The sequence below is a fragment of the Taeniopygia guttata genome, chromosome 14 (genome assembly GCF_048771995.1).
Source record: "Taeniopygia guttata chromosome 14, bTaeGut7.mat, whole genome shotgun sequence".
NCBI lineage: Eukaryota > Metazoa > Chordata > Aves > Passeriformes > Estrildidae > Taeniopygia > Taeniopygia guttata.
Window position 1 is genome coordinate 8,663,389 of NC_133039.1, and position 24,733 is coordinate 8,688,121.

The window sequence follows — 24,733 nt, forward strand, 5'->3', positions numbered from 1 at the left end:
TTGTCATTTTTTTCTTTTTATTAACAGCAGTTCCAATGTTTAAGTTCAATCATCAGTCAGTCTCACAGTTCAGAGATCAGAATACCTGAAACTCCTTTGAGGCACATGGATATGTGCATTTCTTCCTCATACATTCCCCAAAGTAGCAATAACTTTCTTAACATTCACCAGCTCAAAATAAAAATGTACTGAAAATGTACAATTTATCATAAGTCTTAGAACACCTTGTCTTTTCCTCATGTATTTCGATGAAATACATGAGGAAAAGCAATATGAAATTCAAAGTCTTTAAGTAGAGCATGATAATTTAGTAGAGCTTCATCTCAAGGTCTATACATAATGCTTTTTCAACATTATACATTCTTGTTATGCTCCTGACAAAATTTCCCTCTGAGAGATAGAATCACCACCAAATGAAGTTTTAATTATTTAGGCCCAAACTCTTACAAAGTGCAAAAAGAACAGGGTAAAACCTTCAGCATCCAAATTTCTAAGAATGGTAGGGTTTGTAAGCTTAAACATTTAAATGTAAGGGGACTTTTATTTCAAGTACTGTAAAAGAGAAACATTGCCACTTACTGGCAGTACCAATGTATTTGCAATATTTGTAAGCATTTATGTGCATCTTCAAATGCTCTGTTAACCTTTATACTATTTGTCAATAAAAAGCCCCATTAACATTTAAACTGTGTATGTCCAACTACCTACTTCAAGCAGGAATCAAAAGAGAACCTGTAGGGAACAGGTTATTTATTACAGACTACATTACTGGGACTGTACCAATTGGAGATTTAAAAAAAAAAAACTCACATTCCTTACAGTTAAAAAACCCAAAAGGTAAAAAAAAAAAAAAAAAAAAAATCAATCACTACTTGGGAAAAAGGCTGAGGATGGCCTGAGCAGGAGATGTGACCACCAAGGGGGAATGGTAACACAGAGAACACAGTACAGCTTTGGAAAGAGTAGTGCAGCTTTGGCAAGAGTGCAGCCAGCTGGAGCCACCTCAGGAATACTGCAGGTCTAAAGAGATCACACTGGACAGGAAACTAAAACTGAAACACTGCTTTTGCAGTAGGAACATCAGAACTTACCTGATATTCACAACTAACCTTACTTGACATCAAGAATTTGTCTTCATTGGGCAAAAACTTAATCAAAGATAACATAATCACTGGACAAGAACTGAAATCAGACAGACTCTTCAATCAAGCTGCTGAGCTGGAAGTGACAATGACATAATTCACCAGTCCAGCTATGTCCCCTAAAATTCTGTTTCAAGCAACACTGATTTAGTAGAATCCCTGTGTGCTGCTTCTGTAAAGTGAGTATTTCAAAAGGTAAGGAAAAATCATTCCAGAATCTAGAGACTGAAACTGAAATCAAGTATTATCTATTACCACTGCTTTTATAAATCATCAATAAGGACAGCATGACCTGTTTCAATGAAAAGAAAAATAAAAGGCATTAATTGTCTTCAAGTATGAGAGATGCACTCACAGTGACAGCAGAGGCATTCATTTAATCACTTTACAACAGGGAAATCTATAGACTCCATAGAAAATTTACAACCAAAATGGAGCTAATGTGACAAATGGTGCTCATGTAGCAAAACCAGAAAATGTCAAGTCTGCAAATTCAACAAAAATGTGCTTTAGTGCCTTTGCCTCCTCAGGCTCCAGTTTGACAGAGCACCACTTCCCCCAGTCCTTCCTCTCAGCTCACGTCCGTCTCGTCTTCTGTTTCTTCGTTTGTCTCTTGGCATCCTCTGAGCCCCCAGTGTCAGAGCCTGCCTGCCCCAGAGCACGGACCCCTTGCAGCCGAGCTGTCAGCTGCAGCAGTAGGGGGATCAGCTGGGAAAAAAAAGGGAAGCAAGTTGTGGTTACAATGGTATGTAAGGTCTGAAAGGTATGGTTCTCCAGACATGTAGCCCCTACCAGATTCTATTGCATCAATGGCACGTCTACAAAGACATCAGAATATGGCAGCAAATCTTGGGGAGGAATCAAACCCAACTTCTGGGAGTTTCAGATAATCAAAATCTAAGGTAATTGTTTGAGAGAAAATCAAACCGAGCAGACAAATTTAATTTCTCTTTTTGGTAAAACAGAAATCCAGTCATATCAGAAAAGACTAGAAGAGCACAGCTTGATAACAAAGACAGGGGGCTTGTCTAGCAGATACTTGTATTCTTCTTGAGAGCTTTTGAACTAGGGAGGGTATAAAGCTAAAGAGACCAGACCTGAAGACTTGCAAGACTTTTTTCAGTCTGATTCTGCCTGAAGCCAATAAAACAATTATTTTCATTCCTATTATCACTGAGTCTGGTTATCTGAATTTTAATGATGCTGTATTGTTTTTTTCTCAGAGCAATCAAATGAGAAACCAAAATTCAGCCATAGCACAGGAACTCACCTTCACACCAAGCTTCTTTAAAGAAAGGTAATTGTCCAAAAACATGGCTACACTTTCTTATATCACATAAGGGGACTGTAACTGCACCTCTCTCTGGATAACAAACCCTCACTGAGCACAGTGCACCATATCCATTGACAGGACAGTAGTATTTGGGCAGGAGCAGAAGCACCCCTGACCCACCTTGTCGTGGTTGTAACCAGCCAGCAGCAGAAGCAGCGTCAGTGGTAATGCGATATAAGACCCTTGGGCAATGTCTTGCTCAGGCAGCTTTCTCTGGAAACAGTGCAGATCATGGATTTTATTTTAACAGTTGACAGTGAAATCCCTCAGCTCCAAGAAACATCAGCAATAGGATCACAAGGCACATCCAGCTCTTCTCATCTGACTTCCTTCCAAATGCTATTCTAGGATTTACTTTACCTTCCACTTCAAAGCCACCTCTGGATCAGCCACTCATGTATTACCCCTTCCTGAGGTGTACTGCTTTGTAAAGCCAATTAATGGATGATCAGTCTCCACTGACAGTCAGCCTGATATGCTTTGGTTTACCTGTCCCATGCTGCCCACACCTCTGTGACCCCACTATAGCAGCCATGCCAGCACAGATCCTTTCAGGCACATCTGCACTCGTCATCTCCTACTGCTGTATCATGTCTCCCTCCTGTTCCACTGGCAACTGAACACACAGCAAATCTAAATTAATGCCACTCATAAACCTCTTTATATTTACATTAATAGAAAGCTTGGCCAAGAGCACAAAATACATGCAGGTTATAACACCAAATACTGTTCCCAAGGTGGACATTGGAACATGAAAACATTTAGCACTTACAGTGGGACTGAAGACCAGTGTAATGTGTTTATGATATCCAATGGCAGTGAAAGAAACTTGAGGCAGGGTGTAGTCATACTGTGATTTGGACAAGGTAGAATCCAGGAGCACCACGTAATTCTGTGGGTAAAAAACACACTCAGGCTACAGCATCAGGAGCAGTCTGAGACAAAATCACATTTAAAGTCAAAGGTCAGTAAAACAGGCTTCAAATCTTCCAAGACACTGCTTAGTGCAGCATGAATACAGCTCTGCAGGCACACCACAAATTACATTTTAGTGTCCTTAAGGTAAAAAAATAAAGTGCTCTAAGCTAATTTTCCAGCAATATTCTTACCTCTCCATCTCGGAGTAGTGGTGGGAAATGAAAAAACAGGGATAGGCCTAAGTTGACTGTATGAATTGGGTTGTCAAGATTTTCACTTTTGTACAGCTTGACCTGTAAGTGAAGGAAGAAGAACAAACAAGGCATTTCCAAGCCTGCACCACAATAGATATTTCAGACATCCCACATTTTCAGGGATAAAAGCATTTCAAAATTCATCATGTGTTTTTATAAACAGAGAATTGTTGAGTAAAAACACCTGGAAATATTCTAATGTGGGATGTGAAAAGTCAAAAAGGAGTCTTTTTATAGAACTAGAAATAATTTAGGAAGGGCTGCTGTCTGACATTTCACATAGCTGGTGTATGAAAAGCAGTCTGTGCTGTGGATCACAAAACTGCTCTCACTTGTGTCTGGAACCAATCTTAGCACAGCTTCAGAGAAAAGAATGTCTGCATTGGAGGCCAGGGTGATGACATGCACCCATCAACAGCTCACTTGCAGTATATGCAACACAAGACCCCACCTAATATGAAGAAGGCCCAGACTTGGATAACTTCCATATAATCAAATTTTAACACCAATTCCTATTCGCTTAGGCTGAACTGCAAGGGTTTAAATTTCCCCAGGAAGATGGGACACAAGCTCAGGAGTTCTTCAGGAAGGTGACACATTTTCCCTTCACACCTGCTCTGAGTGCTGGTTCCTTTGGATGTCTCCCAAAAAACCCAACAGCTTAGCAATGAGATTTTGGCAGGTGAGATGCATAACAAACAAGTCTGAAAGAAATTCAAGCACTGCATTTATATTGGCAAGTAACATTCTATGGAGTTTTTAAACCTGAGAAATGATATTGTAACTCCTACCCCACTAACACCTCCTGCAGAGACTTCCAGCATTTGCGCCCTAAGCCAAAGGGATCAGAGGTGTCAGCAAGCTTTTTCAGATCACAGTACAGTGTTCTGAATTTTGAAATTTTCAGTTTTCCTATCTGTCTTATACTGTTATTATAATGTACTTTTAAATTTACATGCCTCATGGTATCACTGCATTAATATGGCATCAGGTTTTGACATACAGGTCAAAAATTTCAGGTGTTTCAGGAATTAATGCAGTTCTCTGATACAAAGGACTCATTTCACCCTTGCTGTTTTGATGCCCCTACAGACAAAGCATCCCTAATCAGAGAAGTATATCCCAAAATGTGTAGGCCAACCAGAGAAGTTATTTATTAAACATATTCCCATGAAAAATGGAAACATTAAAGCAGAACATCAGGAACACTGCAATCTTCATTCTATCTGGAATTTAAATTCACCTTCATTAAACTATTAGTTCTAATTTGAATTAAATGTGTGCTCTGGCTACTGAACTCCAGTGACCCTGCAAAAAAAAATCATTGTGAAAGCAGTAACAAATACACTTGACAAAGATGAAAGGCTTGAACTTACACATAATGTAGAGAGATATTCAGAAGCTGTAATTACATTTCCACTTAAATCAAATTGATTAATTTGCCGGAACGCTATAATATTAACGTCATCAATGTCACTGTTCCCAACCTGCAACAGAAAACACACTCAGGTTTCTACCAACAGAGGAACAGTTCACAAAGGACAGCAACACAACTGTTAACACAACACAAACACTGCTGATCATTTTAAATAAAAAGTGGATTTTGTTCTATAATAACCACATGGAAGCTCAAAAGCATTCCCACTTCAAGTCCCTGTTCTCCAGAGTGCACAGCTCGCAACTGCAGACTTGGGCATTACCAGCATGAGACTCATGACATTAAGCTAAACTTAAACTGGAAGTCTCAAAAGCATAAACTATACTGGAAAAGGCTGAGGTACATCCACAGGACTGCCTGATCTCAAAACATTGGCCTCAGTATTTTGTACTTGTGCTGAGAGATGCACAGAGATGTTTATCCAGTTGATTAATGTGGAATATTTAACAAGATTCCACCAGTTTTCAATGCAAAGTTATTACTACATTTTATAAAGATAAAAGTGCTAGTCCAAATTACAATTTCACCTACATTGATATTGCATTATTTGGACCCAATAAAACATAACAATATCTCTCTGTCCATAACTAAATCAACTGTAGGACAATATGACAATTTATAACACCCTCAAGCTACCACTGCTTTGCTCCACATCAAGAAATGTTGAAAGGTGTTCCATACATTTATTCTTTTGTTTCTGGATGAAGAGTTTTCATGACTGTGAAAGAATCATTTCACTTGTTTACTGTTTGGGCTTTATCTCACTTCAGTTTTGAGCTATGGTGCTGACACACAATATGGGGCCTGTTTATAGGGAGCTAACTTGCTGAAAAGCACTTGTCTAAACAGAATGCTGCCACTACATTGCTGCTGACAGAAAAGACAGAATGCCTAGACAGACCCATTTTATATTTAAGTGATGCTACAAAAAAAAGAGAAAAAATTACCTCAATTGCCCGATGCTGTGGTAAAGCTCTTTCAATGTGATCATTGCCTTCAGCTTTGAGTTGGACATGATACACACAGCCAGGCTGAAAGCAACATTCAGATGATAAATCCCAACACTGAATAATACATACTTTAATTTTTGAGAGCAGTAAGAGAATTTTCTAACACTCCATTTAAGATACACCACCCAAACAGATTTAACTCTATGCAGTTAAAGTTTTCCTGAATCAAATAGAAAATTCAGCTCAATAACACTATTAGGAGTGTTTAGTGTCAGAATATAAGAAAAGATTATATAGAACTTTCATTAGTTTGTTGCATCACAGTGTTAAAAGAAATCATCTACTGTGATGAAGGAAAACAGGATTAAAACCTGATCCAACATTGCCTTATACTTCAGGAAATGGTTGATTCCTTACATAATGGTGCCATAAATTCAGCTTCCCCATTCCCTACAGCTTACTTCACATACATGCTGTGCAACCAGCATCACACACACACCCAATATCCTGCTAAAAATAGGCAGCTGGTATCTTCACAGGAAAAACGAAACATCTCCCCAAATTCTTTTGCCTATGACAATTCCCTGCTGGTCACCCAAGCACTGACCAGGGGATTGTCTCCTGTCACACCAACTGCTCAGTGTTTGTGGACACCAGCACAGTATGCTGCCAGCAAGTTCACAGACTTACACCACAAACTTTTATTTTCCTCTTTTCTCAGGCTCAGTGTTCACTGCTTGATTGTGTTTCTTCACACAGAGAGACTCAAGGGAGTCTGAGCTAGCCCACATGGTGGGAAAACAGAAAGCAGTGGCTACTGAACAGAACCCATGTCACTGCTCCATTGTCACACTGACAGACAAGGAAATGACAGAGCCTCCTGCTCCTTACCCGAAGGCCACGGAGCCTGAATTTGCCCTCTTCATCAGTTATTGTGTCCTCTCCATAGATGCTGCAATCCTTCTGTCCCACAGCTTCCACTGAAACTCCCTGCTCAGGCTCCCCATTTAGAGAGGAAACTGTGCCATAGCAGCTGGAGGTGTAAAGAGAACAGTTGCTACAAATATGCAGATGCTGTTTTAATGTGTATTTTAAAGACATTTTAGTGTTGTAACTGATGGAAAAAGTACTTAATGTATTTACCAGATCAGGAAGAAGAAAAGGGGTATTTATAATGTGTGTGTAAACAGTTTAAATCATCAGAATTTGCTGCAGTTCAGAACACAACTTTAAGAATACAAGTTTCCTAGACTCCATCAACAGCAGCTCTTTCTTACCCCTGAGGGTAAGGAAAGCAAGGATCCTGAAATCAGATAGCTGAACTAGCCTACCATACCTAGAACTGTCCTCTCCCACTGGAGGCAGCACAAACCACTTCCAGTGCCACCGAGACACTGCTTTCATAGCTGTTGTTCTTCCTATAGCTCTGCTATCTGGGCTTAGTTATATATCCACAACCACAATAAAAGGCCAAAAAAAGTACTTATACACAACATAATTAAGTTAAACTGAGACTTGGAAAGTCTCCTCTAAACCTGCAAGAACAGAGGTGTGCTGGGAGGAAACACATTAGGCACAATACATCCTGATACAGCCCATAGCATTTTCTATGGATTCCAGCTCCACTCACCTGTAAGCTGTTCTGTAACCAGTTATCTGGATTTTGAGATTTTGTCCTTCCTGCACTTCAATCATTTGTGATGATGGCTCAAACCGAAATTCTTTCATCATGGGTTTAAAGTAATATTGCCCTGGGCTCTGCAAAGAGGCACAAAACAAGCTGTTTACTCATAGTGATGCAAAAACTCACCAACTCCAAACAAATTTGCTCTGCAAGAATTCTCTAAGAGCTGAAGTCCTCTGTTCCAACCACAGGTTAAACCTGTCACAAAATGTGAGCAGTGAAAAACAGGAGCACATTGGACAATAAACTGATGTAATTCCACCTGGTGACAAAGTGTTAAGAGAGAAAGGAAACTACAGCCCTAAAACTTTACCACAAGACCTCAAGGACAGGAAAGTGACCACAAAAGAAGGATGTCTGCAAAGAAACTATTCAAGCATGTCTACACACATATAGATCAATAATGTAATTAGATTTCCTTCCCCCTAAAGACTCTCCAATGACTACCAACAAATTGGCTTGTTTCATGTTTACAGACTGCAAATTAGTAACTGAGATCAATCAACATCATCTATGACCTGTTGGGGAGAAACCTCTTGCCATGTTAGATTTCACATCTTTCACTAAGATTGTAAGTACTGTTTATTCTCAGGGATCTGCATCTCTCATTGTGGGTTAGGGTTTCAAAGGACACCAGCCACTCAGGAGAGCTCTCTTTGGGAGGGCAACGTAACAGAGCCCCACACACAGCCACACTCTGAAGAATCATTTCAACTTACCAAATTGGAAAATGTCAGCATGCCATCATCCTGTGTGAGGAGGTTGGACCGAAACACCCCTCCACTGAGAGACAAGAGAACTCCAGCAAGAGCCTGGTCATCCTCTGATTTGATCTGTTTTTGAAAAACCAGTAATTTTAAGTGTGAGAGTTTCTTTATGGAGAAAGGTTCAGTTGAAAAGCTGTACTGCCCTTCCTGCCAGACCAAAGGGCTGCAGAACCCTCTGCTTCCAAGCCCTGGGCAATCACAGCCCCAGCACAGCATGTGCCACCACAGCAGCTATTCCCTGCCCACTCCATAGAATACACAGGGAGGCCAGAACAAAGCACCCCAGACACTGGAACCAAGCACTAGCTGGATCAGAATACACCTACACCCTGAGGGATAAAACTCATTCAAACAGGGTGGCCCAACTCTACAAAAGCAAATCAAGCCAGTCTTTTGGACTCTATAAACCTTGCAAAGTACCTTCTGCATGGCAAGTCATGGTCTACAACTGAGCTCATCTACTGAGATTTGCTTCCTCATGACAAAATTATTATCCAAAAAATAATAAATTATCCCAAAATCCCACACCCATTTGTCTTTGGAAGACATGGATTAACCTGTTGCCTGTCAAACTCCATCTGCACACACTATTCATTTAGAACCCCAAATGTTCAGAACACTACCTCAAAGGTCACCCCAGCAAGAGCAAAAGCTTTGAAGTCTCCAACTGTTCCTTCTAGGGCAGTCAGAACAAAACCTTCCTTCTGAGCAGTGATTGTGTATTCCAAGTCACTGTGGAGTGGCCCAACGCTTCAAATAAAAGGAGAACATAACTTGTTTCAGAATGAACACCTGGATATCCCAAACACATTGTCAAGTAACCACTGCATTTTAACTAAAGAATCCAAAGGTTCAAAACCAATCCGCTCATTACCTGTAAGTGCCTTTGTCATCAGTGAAAACGGTGATAAGTGCAGAAGTTGCTCCCTTCTCACTAATGACAATCTCAACACCTTCCAGTTCAGGATGAATTTGCCCTTCCAGAAATAAGCCTGCTTTTCCATGAATCTCTATCAGCTTCCCAGGACAACTCTCTTGGTCATTGTGAAGGGGATTTAAGACAAAGAAAAAGGTCAAAAATACACTCTGGCTTACAACAGGAGTTTAACTACTTTCAAAGTGATCAGCAGGTGGCCTTTTATCTTAGAACAAGAGATCAATCTACTCAATTTCATAGCCTCTCAACATATCTTACAATATCTGAACAGTACCAAAATGAGTAACTACATTTCAAAGCTATAAGCACATCCCAAAAAAACCTTACAGATTTCTGAAGTGGTTGGAGGTCTCAGTGAGTTCCATACACTGCAGCCACATGGAGACAATGGCAATGAAACTCCCTTCTAGGCAGATTACACTGAGCTTTGACCACATTTTTTGAGTTCCAATTCAGCTCAGCATATGTCATGTTCAATGACATTAAGCAAAATTTTATTTCCCTCCCTCAAATGCATTTAGAACGTGCAGAGTCACATGAAAAGAGGCACTTAAAATTTCCTTGTGATTTCAAACAAAATATGTTCACTTAAGAACATGAGGACAAGATGGACACTGACATAACAAGCAGCATCAATAATGGATGATAAGCCTGTGACCCTGACAATTTTGAAGTTTATATTTTTTTGGTGAATATTTTAATTACTGTAATCTAGGGGGGGAAAAAACTTTAAGAGAAACTTGAATTTAGTAACAAATTCAAAACAGAAACCTGGTTTTTGCACAACTCTTTTTCTAGGTGACAGTACTATGAACAATTTTGAGAATCTGGTGTAATACCCAGAAACCCAGCCTTCCTCTTGTGCTAGGTGGTTTTTCAGCACTTGGAAGAATTCTGCTGATGAAAACTGTACTTGCATACTCTATCAAATAACTTCCAAATTCCAGAATTAAACTGGCCCAAAGAAATAGCTGCAACTGAAACTTCCCTAACATTACCTTTCAAGTTATTCATATGTTTATCTAAATAAATACATTTCAACTATAAAAACCCAATCCTTTCAAACAACAAATTATTCATATTTACCTCCACTAACAACTGCTTCCACATAAGGTGGGTAGAAGAGCAGCTCTTTTGATGATGGTGTTACAGTAATTTTCTCTCCAGACCTGTAAAACAGAAATAAGATATAATTAGAAGAAAATCGAATTAGCAGCTCTTATGTAGAGCAGAGTGCAAAAATGAATCTAAATACTCCAAGAAAAAAAGTAACAACAACTTAAGCAAAATTCTTACTGTGTGCTACTAAGTTTTCTTGTAGCTCAGAGTCACCAAAGACCAGCAGCTCTGTCCCACCTGGCATTGTATCACTATTCTGTTTGACAGAAACACTGCACAACAGTACAAAGAATGCAGCTTGTCCATTATTGGAGCTTGGTATTACCTTGCCCAGTATGAAAATTCATATAAGAATGGTCCTTGGAGCTCCTCCACCATTTCTTGCACTGGTGGCTTTGTTCCTTCCTCCTCCTGCCCCTTCTTTTCTCTCTCCTGCCGGCGGCTCTCGATTTCTGCCAGCTGCTGCTCCCGACGGAGCTCCTGAACAGACTTCAGGGGCCCCAGAACTAAGGCAGGCTCACTGTCAATGGATGACCTGAAAATATGGAGGAAAAAACAAAATCATCTCCTTTCCTATAAAGAGACAAGAGCTTGTATCTGTTAATTACTGCCTTTACACCACCACAGACAAGTCCCAGGATATTTTTTAAACCCATCCCTCTTTAACTGCCCTGTTTATTCTGGTAAGAGCACAGGAGTGGTAAAGTTTTAGGCAAAAGGATCAGTTTGCAAGAGTACCTTTAACAAAGACCTAAACTAAAAGAGAAAGGCTGAAATGTCAAACCTGAGAACAAGCTTAATACAGAAAGTACAAAATATATAAGAAGACTGCTAAGCTTGGTGGTTTTTTGGGTTTTTTGGGTTTTTTTTTCAGAAATAGGAACTTTTGTCTCAGAACCTACCTCTCAGGAGCAGAGAATAGAAGGAGAAAATAACTTATAACACACATAAATACTTCCAAGAGCCAGAAATTCCCAGGAAAAGCTCTGAGTTCTCATCTATCTACCCTATTTATTTGAACTACCCAGCTATCTTGTCACTGTCCACTGAATAGATTGCTAGATAAATTTAACCAAGTTCTTAGAATCAGCTCAAAACAATGCATTTTATTTCACTCTCCTTGATCTTGCATCCTCTCTTTTCTAACATTTTCTTCTAGACTCTAGTCATCCTTTGTATCTTATCATCTATTTCTTCTCCAACAGTCTGAATTCTCAGTGAGGACTGCACCAAAATTATCACAATCACTTTTCCTACAGCCACTTTAGATAACCAGGATAGCTCTGTCTCCTGCTTCAGTGTTCACCTGTATTCTAGTCTGTCTTTTTAAGAGACATAGTTACTATTGCTTTACCACACTAAGTTTTATCAAGGCTTTATATTATTTCTCTGCAGTCCAGACACAATACAGAAACATGTAAATTTTTTTGTCTGAAAGCCTATTAAGAATTTGTACAGGCACACACAGTTGCAAGATACTCATAATACATTACTACAGTCCTATTTTTAAAACATACCAAGCCATTCTCAAGAACTGATGAGAATCAGCTTTCCTTTGGTTGAGGTTGTTTGGGGTTTTTTGTTAACTGAAAGTTAATGGGTCACAGCCATGGATCTGGTACACAGACTTGAAAAAACATATGGTTTGCTTTTAAACCCCGAGCTGTTCCCTTTATGTTGATGGCACTTCACAAATTGGACTTCAGCTGAAAAGCTTGAGGCAGGATTGATCAGAGACACCTGTGGCAACTAAGCTGCCTTCAAAGCCAATAGTCTCCAAAAACCCAACAAGCTGAGAAGGTTGGTACAATATTCACCTCCTCACTAAGTTGTTTTTAAAATCCTAATGGCTCTCTGCTGTCTCAGTGTCTCCTTTCCAGCTGCTGGAGTTGCCCAGCAGTTGCAGTGACAGGGTCATTAATCTTGGAGAACTCGAGGCAATGCTCCACAGGTAATGTTCTCTGAAAATATGTTTTCTGCACTCAAAAAAGTTTGAGAGGCCATGGTCTAGAACAAGTAGACACCAGTAGAGTATCAATAAAATAGTCATCATTATCAGACATTTCCAGGCAGATTTGGCACCTTGTACAATTAACACTGTTCACAAATCAGTGCTCCCTAGTGAGCTGTCTGTTCAGCTAAACATAAATTGGTGCATTAGCGCGCAATCACTCTGCATGTTTTTCCTTTTATAACCCTCCTCACACCAGTTACAATGCTCTAAAGCAGCAGATTCTCATTCTGAGGAAAGAAAAAAGGGAAAAAATATATGCCAGTGCCTTAAAGAGCTCAGACCTAAGCTAAAACAATACCCTCTGAATTATGAAACATCAGTTCATTGAAGCATATAAAAACTCAGAAAATCATTCCTTTTTACCAAGACACAAAAATAGGGAGGGACAATGTTCAACTGATAAGAAAATGCTCAAAATGAGGCTGGATTTATCTCTCTCCTAAGAACTCAAAGCACATCTTAGCATTAAAAACCTCTTGCAACCTAGGCTAGGATGCCATCCCCTTAGAAAGCAGCCACTGCAGCACTAAAACTGGAGTAACGCTTTATGAGAGAAATGTCTTTTTCCTCCACCTTTTATAGCCCCACGGTTTCTTTGTCCTTACTTAATGGTAACAGTCACATCCATCAGTTTATCAGTTACAATTGTGCCAAGGACATGGTGGCGAACTGCAGTGAGCGTCAGGATACTGGGAGAGGACCTGCAAATCAAAGGAACAAAGACATGAATTCAAGGTCCCCTTCCCAAATAAACAAATCTTATATAGCAGAGTCTGTGCTCTCACCCCTGAGATTGAAATGCTTTATAAAAGATAATACAGAAATTATACAGCAACGCTGTAGTGCTGGGATGGTCATCTTTTGGAAAGGGGGCATTTCCTAACTTGAGCCCCAAAGCAATTCCTTCCTTTGTGCCTTCTGCTTCCTCTCAAGCTAAAGTTGATTTGATTGATTTCATATGTCAAAGTGTCATTAAACACATCACCAGACCATAATCTGTAAATAACTAATTAAACTGGACTGACCAAAGAAGATCAGCACTGCTTACCTGCAATAAGGGTGAACATTTATTCAGCTTGCAAAAAATGGGGTGAGCAGAATCCCACCACCAGAGGGTCATGGCACTAGTGACATGCAGTAGTGGCAAAGGCCTCTTAGCAATCTTAGTATCCTATTTTTTGCCTTTCAGCTCTCAGAAGTGACCAACTGAAATAACTTTTCTGTTACAAGTCAAACCCAACACTAAACAGACAGAAAGCTGTCAAAGATACCCATCTAAAGTAACTAAAGCATCTTTAAACCCCATCATTAATTGATTTTTATTACTTCTAAGATAGGAAGGGCAAGAGAACAAACACATGTGATACACCTTGCTAGAGCTTCCCTCTACACATCCTGGCCTGCTGAAAGCAAGCAGGAGAAGGAAGCTTTATGGAGAATCATACTGGTAGGTGTAAGGTGAGGAACAGTCACACTTACGTGTCGTAGGTGTAATACTCATGTTCAAACTGGTGGCAGGAGCGCGGGGTCACCTCATACACACCTACAAACAGCAAGGCAAAGAATGACCACTGAAAAGGTCAACTTTTAGAGCATAGGTATAAAAACAACTACAAAATTTGACTGCCTTTCAGTATCTGCCTTTCAATATCTGCTGCCTTTCATAAAGACACCTTCTAATGTGTCTGACAAACAAAACCTATATGAATGAGATTATTTCAACATAACCTTTATTCATCAAAGGCAAAATGCGTCCATCACCAAGAAAAAAAAAATAGTGACATTTTATTTCTGGAATCTAGATTTGGTGAAGGACTAAGTAGCAGAAGAAATGCAGAAATCTACGAACATGGAACAGATAATTTATACAGATGTAATTAAAACAATGCCTTTCAGAAACCACAACAAATTACTTTTATTCCCAGCAATATTAACTAACTGGTTATTTTTAATTTTTTAAGTATTTTAAAGCTGTTACCTGGCTTTGAAAGACAGAATCTATTAACTCCTTTGGACAGGTTATAAACACCAACATTCTCTGGTCCATTTCCATCCTGATAAAATTCCTGTGAAGCCACAGCATAATTCACTATTAACAACTACCAAACAACAAAATGAAAACAGTATTTGCCTAAAAGATACAGCAATGCCACCTCTTCTGTAACACCTAACATCACAAGACCATTTTACCAAAGTTAAAAGACAAATCTTGAAGCACACTAAACATCAATGCTCCCAGGCTCTGTGACCTTCCAGAGGCAGGAGAAAGCCTCGATTCCAAGCATAATCCAGCCTGGCCTCACAAGGTCATTAAAAACATACAGGAATGTTTGTTTCCTACATACCAGTGTGATTGCATGAGAAAGAGAACACCTCAGCATATATCCAGTCTGCCTGAATTCTACTCCTGACACATCTTCCTCCAAGACTTCCAATTCCAAAGACTTATTCTTCCAGCACCAGTCTTCATGTACAATGCTTACTAGAATATATACCACACAAAACATTTCAGTAATGTAAAACTGAGTAAATAAGGACAGGTTTTGTGATATGAGAAGTTTGTGTCTCTCTAGCTTCCCTGACAATAATCTGCAAAGATAAATACACAACAATGCCTAGAGTAACAGACCTAGCTCTCAGCACTGCACCACCAGGAACTCAACACATCCATCAGAAAAGCTGTGCTGTGAAAAGGAAGAATGAAGCCAACCTGGAAGGCTCCTCAATGGGCACTACTATTGTGACAGGCAAAGAAGCCCAAAGGACATCACAACCTAACCCAAATTTAACCTGGTGGATAGACGTTCCCACTCCTCTACAAAGAGTGCAATCTATATACTCTTTCTATACCTTTCCCTGGAAAACAATTTATTTTCACAGGCCAAGGCATGCTGGCCAAAATATAGATTGCTCTTAGGAGCAGCACTCTGGAAGCAGAACTAGAGTGTGTCCCTGTTCTTAGGCTTGGGACAAGCTAGTTCATGATAAAGCCCACTACCCCCACACCAGCCACACAGTCCCTAAAACTCAGAGGAGCAGTAACCTTTGGGCTGACACAGGGTTAAACATCCAACATTAAGAAAACCTGAGGCACTGTTGTAAGGTATTTTTCCAGATTCTCTCAAGTTTCAAAACCGTGCTGGGCACGCTGCAAAAGGTATCCATGCTAACAGAAGTGCTCAGATTAGGTCACAAGGTGCCCCCAAGCAGTTGCCCTGCCCCTACCTTTGTACTTGCCCGGGAGCACGCCCTCGAAGGCGAAGGGCAGCGAGTCCCGGCTCCCGGCCAGCTGCAGGCTGCGCTTCTCGCCCTGGCGGCTCGCGGCCTGCAGCGCCACCAGCAGGTCACCGCACGCGTCTGCAGGGAACACACACACACCGCGTCAGGCACACCTCGGCTACTGACACCGAAACGCCAACTCCTCCCGGCACAGCGTGCTGCCAGATAAAACTTGTCTCTTAGGTTTTTGCGTGCTGCAGGATTTTGGGATTGTTCACCATATCCTTTTATCTAATGGCAATAAAAAACCTGAGATCAACATTAAATCCCTGGGTTCATCTCACTCTGCAGAGACTTAAGAGCCAAGTAAACACCTGAGAGGCAGAACACAAAGTGCAGGGAGGATTCGGAGAGGAAAAAGGAAGGGTAAAAATCAGGCTCCAATCATCTGCTAAAATCAGTGGGTAATCAAGGAAAATAGCAGGGGAGAGCAACCTTAGATTTAAATAAAGAAGAAAAGCTTATGAAAGAGAACGGAGGTTGAAAGCTTCTGCCAACAGCTTAAACGTCTATCCTACAGTTTTTATATGCACTGCTTTTTTCCCTTTTTTTTGTAAAGTTCTTTTTTACCTCCAGTACTTCTCTGATTGATGTACAGTAGCAGTCAGAACCGTTTCCTTTCAGAACCCACACACCTTTTGAGGAAGGAAGGCTTGCTTATCCCTATCAAGTATTAGAAGGAGGTACATAACTTTACTCCAAACTTTGTTAAGGTACCTTACTAGACCACAATCCTCCCAAGGAGAGCTGTTTTTTCCGTGTGCTGCAAGTTACATTTACTTATCTGCTGATGGGACTAACCACAATCTCTTGATGCCAAAAACATTCACTCACATGCAGTGCTGAAGTTCTCCATTCCATTGCCATTTCACTTTCACTATGGACTTACCTAAACAAGAGATCTTCCCTGAGACAGATGCCAAAAACTGAGAGAAGGTCACATCCATCACTGGTCTGTCAGTAACAGTGACAGGGAACATTTTGGGTTTCAAAACCAATCCTGCTCTGGTCTCAGCCTCTGGAATAATTACCTGTAGACAGGTAATGACAGGTATAGGACATCAAGGCATTACCACCTTTCAGACACCAGTCCAAAAACACCCACTCTGCTGTCTTCAATGCATTTATCAGAAATTAGAAAATGGAAATCTACTGTAAAGCCCAGGCAAAGCAAAACCAGCCTCTCCAACATGCTTCCCAAAATTTCAAAATCTTCTAAAACACCATGACAGTCATACAATGAAGAAATGAAAGCTCATTCTTACCTGAATATTGTATGAACCCGATTTTGCCTTGAAACAAAATGCTCCATGAGAGTCAGTTTCTGTTGTAGCCAGTGATGCTTTGTCTTTGTCTTCAGGTATCATGGTTACCTTGTATTTACTGATCTGTTTGACTGTGTCAGGGAATCGAGTAACTGAGATGTGGCCACACACACTGAACCTGTTAAATAAAAGCCAGCCATCAGAACAAATATCTTGATTTGACAAAGATCATAAAAAACCACTTGTTTTAGAACTTCCTCAAAAAGTAAACCTCACTAGGTTGAGGTAATAACATCTGAATTGGAAAGGGTTTCTCCTGAAAGAGAGATTTGCAAGCAACTTGCTTCACTCTTCCCTGCCACCAACCCCATCACTTCAAGCCTTTTTTTTTTTCTTTTCTTTTTTTTTTTTTGTTCTAAGCAGGCAACGGATTTAGGATTTTGTGCTAGGCAGGCAACGGATTTCTCCCCTCAGGTTTTAAATAGTTTCAAACGTTTTGTGTCAAAAACTTTAAATATTATAGTAATCCAGTAATTCCAGTAATCCACTGAAACACATGCTTGGGACACCTACACTTGTGAAAGCACAAGACAAGATGACAAATTAGAAGGTAGTAAGTTTTGTTTATTGCCTTCAAGAGCACAACATATTTAGTTACTGAATAAACTGTACCCCATTATTTATCAGCACACAGTTTTTTTTCTAATTGGCTGGCTATGTCTGTACAAGCTGACTCGGTAAATTCCAAGTTTTCCCTTCTCAAGAACACTGCCACTATTTCCTTCTCTGAAGTCCTGGACACAGAATCATGACCCTTTCATCTTCCTCAGCTCATGCTGTATCTCCCACCACTGCACAACCTTCACAGGCATCAAACAAGAAAAAAAAGAATTCAGGTAAGGCAACAAAGACCTTGAGAGTGAGCAGTGAAATGCAGAGGTTTGGTACAACACTGCACCAAACAGCTGTGTGACTGCAGATACCCTCCTTCTGTGCAAGAGTGAAGTGGTAGAAAGTTTCTCTATTGCTTTTTTGGTTCACATACCATTCTAAAATTCTTAATTTACCTATGCCTTAGTGTCTTCACTTGCAAGAGAGAGCTTATTAAGAGGATGCTCTAAACCTCAACTATTATTGAGCAAAATACATACTCATGCTGCTCTATTCACCTTTAATTTCTTCAGCAGCATTTAGCTCCTGACAACACAAGCCTGGGCATGACATGGTAAAGGATCACCCATTTTCACAGCCTCATCCACACATCAAATTGCATTTTCATCCTGACACCAGTCCTTACCCTGTTGCAATGATGTTTGCCAGCTGAGGTGTATTTGGTGCAATCTTGACAGTAATAGTATCAAAAAACAGGTGTTCTTTCCTGGCATGAATTGTGTATGTACCTGTTGTTATGTTCTCAAGGCGGAAAGAGCCATCAGCTTTTGTCTTCACTGTAACAAATAACAAGAGTTAAAAACCAGAGCATATGTTAACCTTATGTATCAACAGATCCAGGACATGCACTGCTTTAAGCCATTTTTAATTCATATTATGCAACAGGTAGTTTTATGCTTTTTTACTAGATGAACCTTCATTTCTGTATTTCAAAGTACAATCTGGCATATGGTTGAAAGCAATTAAGAAATTTTCTACTGCCAAACTAATGAACATTTAATGCTCTCATCTAAACCAGACAATGCAAAATTCATCAAATGCATGAAATCCACTTTAATATTTCAAATAAATTACAACAAAAGCAGTGTATTACCCTGAAGGGTTAATTCCACATCATACATTAGTCCTATACTTGAGTTTCATAAAGACTTCCCTGTAGCAAGAAAGATCAAGAGCACTGCATACCTTTAATCTGATTGTTCAGAGTAACAGTGGCATCTGCAACTCCTTCTCCTTCAGGACCATTCAACACCCTGCCTGTGACAGAGAAACCCATCACATGGAAAACAGGCTGGAATGGGAAAAAATTAACATAATTCTTTACTCAGGAAATGCAAACACACACCTACAGCAATCAACACCGTTTTCTCCCCATGCACATATAAAGGAAACTTATTTACAGCTCTAGGAAAAAAATGTACCAGGATAATTACTGTGAAAATATAAAACTGATCTCCAGGCATACTGTTCCCCTAAGCACAAAACACACAGTCTCAATTTATCTGGCACTGGTACAGCTCACAGTCACAGATCACAATGCCATTACACAAGGCACTCTGCAAACCAGAAAAACCTACAGGCCCTTCTCCACAGATGTGACAATCTCAACAAGGAAATATAGGCACCCTGGGAGACTACTGCCTGTTTGCAACATGGACATGAAAGGGAACACAGCAGACAGCTTTGCCCTATTTTGTTTCTTCCTAGTAAAAGGGACCAAAGTATAGAAACATAGCACAGTACTAGACACTGTCTTCTACCTACAAGTGCCTTCAACTTCTTACAAAGAAGTATTTCCACAACGCAGCTGTTTTCTGTTAAAATCAGTTAGGCTTTTACAGGAATGAGTGGCACAAAAGGATTATTCCCTCTGCAGGCCTCACCTCAATCTGTAAACTGTCATGCTCTACAAGGAAGTCCAATCTAGATGGAGCAACATCAAAGGTGATTCTCTCTCCCCTGTAGAATGGTATCTGAAAGAAGACACATGGCTTTGACTCCTAAGCTGTGACGACAGAATGGTTTTCCTCTACGCTTTTCCATGTTCTTACTGATATCAGACACCTCTACCAAGGGTCAAATGAGCTGCAAACCTCCTGGAAAAAATTACTCACAGGCATGGAGACACAAATATGGGCAATATTTCAAGACTAATGGAAACCATGAAATTATCAGAAAAGATGGAAAAGTAACCCCCTAGTCAGAATACAGCATACTTGGAAGTGCAAGAGCTTACAGATAGGAGACTATGATTGCTAGAAGGATTAAAGAAATGAGAGAAGCCTTGAATCCCATTTGTAGAGCACAGACTGAGAATGCAGGACCATCACTCCAGGCAGCACACAGAGAACATGCTCCCACAACATCCAGATGTAAGATAGAGAATAGGAAAAAAAGGAAACAGCTTAAAGGAGAGGAGGTGGCAATAGCACACTCTGATTTAGAAAATAAAACTTAACAACCCACTCAATAGACAAGCAATGAATTTCTAGTTACTTACCACAGTGTATTTCCCACTTGGCAGAGAAAGAAAGCTGAAAGATCCATCTTCTTTTGATACAACATTGCACAAATAGGATAAGGACTCATCTTTTGATTGGAACCCATCCACAGGAGAAATACTGCAGCCCACCACATCCTGTAGTAACAAATGCAATACAACTTTTTGTCTCAAAGAAGAACACAGAAGGTACCTGGGAGAGGGAGAAGAGGGATACAGGAGGGTTCAAAATACTCAATTGTAAATGACTGATGGGAAGTATAAAACCATTTTAGAGGCAAAGTTTGATGACATGGCTTAAAATTCATGTATAGGTAAAACAAGAAAAAACAGCAAACAATCAACTTTATGGTAACAAGGACAGAACACTGGGAAATTCAACATCCCCAAAACTGTACCATGTGTCTTAATTGACTTCAGTTCTGTGGACAGGGTTAACACTGCAGAACAGAGCTCAGCTCTACATGACCAAATGTTTTGCACTTATTTCTTAATGAACTTGTAAGGTGGCAATAGAAGCTGTGGAACTTTGTCTTCCCATCAAAAGGGCAAAGAGTAATAAAGGTGTCATGCTGAAGACAAATTACAGCTACTGTACAATGAATTATTAAATAATTCCATGGAGGTCACATTGGGTTGCAAGGGCCTTGTTGGGGAAAAAGAAATCACACAAAAGAACAAAGAACCAAAATAACCAAAGAACGCAAAAATACAGTTTAAGGGATTGTACAAGCCAGTGAAGGACAGATGAGTATCAGGGCAATATGAATCTAGAAACTATTTGGTTCTTCTTATTTATAGCCATCCTCATATTGAAAAGGTACTGATCAACAATTACCTCTTTAGAGACTGAGGAAGAGAAAAGGAGAAACATGACCCCTTTCATGGGCTCTCCATCACTCCTCACAGACCCAGAGACATTGTAGCCTGCAACAATCAGGGGGCTGGCAGCATAAGCATTGGAACTTGTCACCCGCACCACTGTCTTGGACTGAAATACAGAAACAAACATCAAAAGCAGGCATCAAGTCTCATTTACAGCCCCTAAAGAACAATCAGAGACTGCACATTCAACAACAGGAACAGAAGCCAGAGTAGCAGAACTCAAAAATGGTTTCCAGGCTACTCAAGACACTAAAGCAAAGATACTTTCAAAAACATTGTTTCTCCTGCTTCACTGATTTAGGAAATGGTCAGGATATCAGAGCTCCTCAAGAAAAAAGCAGTCTGGGAGAAGAATTTAAGCTACAATATTCTTGCAAAATGTACAGGACCAGAAGATGAAAAGCAAAAGCTCATTTGCCAGTCCTTCCCTGGCTGGCTTTACCATCTCCAAAGTGGGTCTGCACGAAGCAGTTTCTTGACTACCTGAACCAGATGCAGAAAAACTCCAGTAACCCTGTTCACCCACAAAGGCCCTTCCTCACACTAACTGATCCAGACTAGGTCTGGCAGATCCATCCTCTCTAAGTGGGCAAACCAGAGTTTCTGTAGGTTCTAACCTCTTTCAACATCCAGGTAGGATGAGATGCAAAGATTTCATATTCGCCAGGAAGCACTTTAAAGAATGCAAACCTGCAAGACAAGGAAGGGATTATGTCTCTTCAGAAACAGCCACAAACATCTGTTCACAGAAAAACAATTCAGACTCTATTCACATATTAGAAAAAATATTTCAGAACTCTTACAGTCCCAGTCAGTATGGCAAAACTGAAAGGATCTTGTGCAAATGAACAGATGAATTAAGTATGCACCACCCACACTCACTTTCCTCCAGGTTGTGTAATAGTTGCTTGTATGTTCATGTCACTGCCAGCATTTCTCAGGACAACCTGAACTCCAGCAGGACCTAATGTCTGACCTTTGCTGAGAACCTGTCAAAATAAAAAGAAACAGAAGTATAAATTAATGAAAATAATGTGTAGAGCTGAATTTGAATGTTTTTATGAAGGCTGAATTAGCATAAGGTGGAATAAATAAAGATAAAGGAGTCTAACCTTTCCATTCACAGAAAATCCGGTGAACACAAAGTTAATATCACCTCCCTTTGTGCAAATGTCATTAATGCCATCCACATGGATGTCTACACTGGTTGGTTCTGGAAGAGAAGAACGAAGAAACAGCATGATAGTGAGAGAGCAACCACAAAGAGACTCTGCTTCAGCTTTACACAGCTGCCAAAGAAATGTATTCATCCAAGCATGGCAAGCAATGCTCTGGAAGCCTTTCTTCAGCAAAGGTAAAGCACCCCCAAATCCTGATTCTGAAAATCCTCTTTCCCTCCTCCCACATTCCTTCAAATCAGTTCAAGGGTTACTTTGCCAGTGTCTACCACCCAGCTTTACTTTCCCCTGCTACAGTATGTACATGGCAGTTACTAAACTATGCAGTATGGTTTATAGGTTTGGAAAAGTGCTCCATTTTCCCTGCCAGCTGCAAGTTAGTGATAAGTCCCACACTGCAGACACAGTGTCCTATTGTAAGAAGACACACAACCACTTACCAAAACTCCACCCTAGGGGAGGCTCAATTTTAAGAATGAAATCCCCCTAAAAAATAAAAAGCGATAACTGTCTTCATTGATCTAAATTTAGCTAACAGATGAGAAAGAAAGTCAGAACACAAGCATCATGCTGCAGAGAGGAACACAAGACTCAAGTGTACCAATGTCCACCGTTCTCTTTTCCTCCTGCTTATGGCTCCCTGTTCAGAGCAGCAGCCGTATCTACCCAGACAGGCTGGGACGCTGGGCTCACATCCAGCCAAGAGCAGAAATTAAGTATCACCAGGTTTATCCTGCTTCCAGCACAAACCTGGCTCACAGTCAAGCAGCTCAGTGCTACAAATTGTTCAAATGTACCTCCACCTGCCCAACAGATGGGCTCTAAATCAGCCTTTGGCATTTCCACTGGGTTGTACTTGACCATTCTACCCAAACACAGGACAAGAAAATTCCAATCCTTTTAAAAGCTCTGATCCAAAAGAGTATTAATTACATTAATACTTAAAAATTGCAGAGATTATCTTTGTATCAGAGAGCACCACATGTGTTCTGCCACATATATCCTGAAGTTCATCCCTGGAAAGGCTCAAAGACCTAAGAATGAAATCACAAGGGTCAGAAAGTACGTTACATTCTCAGACTGGGAAGGGAAGGAATGATTTGGTGGCTGGACTAGATGACCTTCAAAGGTGCCTTCCAACCCAAACCATTTTGTGTTTCTACTTCTGAACCCTAAGTTAACTAGCTCCTTAAAAGAGCAAAACACCTTGACCATCTCAGAGTAGCTTGCATTTAATTTAATTTGAATGTAATCACCTTTCCAGTCTAAGCAGACATCAAATTACTGACACATTCTGAATTTTGTGGATCGTTATTTCCTTAAAACATTTTTAATATCTGCAATTAACCACTCAGGTTATTTTCAAATCAGTCAAAACACCTTCTCATATACATTTATTTCCATAGGTAAAAAATATGAAAGCTTTATCTGTACTCTGTAGGAGCCTATACTTGTTGTGCAGTATTTGTACAGCTACAGCACACAGCTGCTGGCAGGAATTCAGGCTCCCAGTGCTGCAGACATTCCAATACACAGCAAAAATGCAACACTGCTGCCACAGTTAGCTGGCTTTTCTCTTCATAATTAGCACTGGGAAACGAAGTCGTTGCTTTACAAAAAGAAACAGTTGAAACTTTGATCCAAACCAAACTAAGTGATGTCCTGATTCAAATGTTTAATGGGGGTGTTGCTCTGAGATTTAATCTGATGCAGGTGGAGGCAGCTGCTGCCTCCAGCAGAGGGGACAGCGCAGGTATTTGTGTCTTACCTTGTCATAGAGGGGAATCATGAAATACCCATTGTTCGGAGCACAGTCTGTCTGGTATTTCAGAGTCCCGTGTTTTGTATATAACTTAATCTAAAAGAAACAAACAAAACAGACACAAAGATATTTTTTAAAAAGGCGAGGAGCGTTGGAACCAGGCACTTTCTAACCCAGGGCCGTAACACAGCAGCAGCAGCAGCAGGGGGACAGCAGGACACGGTTTATGGCCAGCAGGCTGCGGAGTGCCGGGGTGAAGAGCCGCAGCTCCACCGCCACCTGTGACCGCGGCCCGGGCAGGCAGCCGGGCCGGCGGGCGGCGGCGCCCACCTCGATCAGGGAGTAGTTGATCTCCACGTCGGACTTGACGAAGCCGCCGCAGCCCACGACGATGTCCTCGGAGCCCCGCGCCAGGGCGCAGCACAGCGCGCAGAGCAGCACGGCCGCCGCCCGGGGCCGCATCCCCTCAGCGCCGCCACCGCCCGCAGCCAGCGCCGCCGGAAGGGCCGCGCCGGCCGCGCCGGCCGCGACAGCGCCTCCTGCCGGCCCGGAGGGCTCCTGGCGCCGCCCCGGGACGCCCCGCTGGACACCCGGTCCCGCTCCCGGCCCCGATCCCGGCCCTGCTCCCGGCCCCGG

The 24,733-nt window shown here is 40.9% G+C and overlaps 1 protein-coding gene across 1 annotated transcript; it reads right to left on the reverse strand.

Moving 5' to 3' along the window:
* Positions 1 to 24,614, reverse strand: LOC100224521 (BOS complex subunit NOMO1). Its single transcript, XM_002198204.7, has 31 exons — positions 24,428 to 24,614; positions 24,104 to 24,193; positions 22,776 to 22,821; positions 22,270 to 22,370; positions 22,040 to 22,146; positions 21,775 to 21,847; positions 21,111 to 21,263; positions 20,273 to 20,410; positions 19,656 to 19,745; positions 18,958 to 19,063; positions 18,398 to 18,548; positions 17,101 to 17,278; positions 16,725 to 16,866; positions 15,782 to 15,913; positions 14,902 to 15,038; positions 14,535 to 14,622; positions 14,036 to 14,099; positions 13,162 to 13,257; positions 10,868 to 11,077; positions 10,510 to 10,592; positions 9,361 to 9,520; positions 9,110 to 9,236; positions 8,439 to 8,552; positions 7,666 to 7,793; positions 6,927 to 7,068; positions 6,033 to 6,116; positions 5,024 to 5,134; positions 3,585 to 3,686; positions 3,248 to 3,367; positions 2,596 to 2,688; positions 1 to 1,850 (listed from the first exon to the last, which is right to left on the reverse strand). Exons 1-31 carry the CDS (start codon positions 24,557 to 24,559, stop codon positions 1,719 to 1,721), a joined length of 3,630 nt encoding a protein of 1,209 aa, XP_002198240.5. The 5' UTR covers positions 24,560 to 24,614; the 3' UTR covers positions 1 to 1,718.
* Between the last annotated feature and the right edge of the window lie 119 nt (positions 24,615 to 24,733).

What these genes read in the sequence shown, in the direction of transcription:
- LOC100224521 (XM_002198204.7), bottom strand. Translation starts at nt 24,559, where the DNA reads ATGCGGCCCCGGGCGGCGGCCGTGCTGCTCTGCGCGCTGTGCTGCGCC. An exon ending in TCAACTACTCCCTGATCGAG is followed by an intron (nt 24,194 to 24,427) that starts GTGGGCGCCGCC and finishes TGTTTCTTTTAG; the next exon opens with ATTAAGTTATATACAAAACA. An exon ending in GCAAACATCATTGCAACAGG is followed by an intron (nt 17,279 to 18,397) that starts GTAAGGACTGGT and finishes TTTATTTAACAG; the next exon opens with GTTCAGTGTGTGTGGCCACA.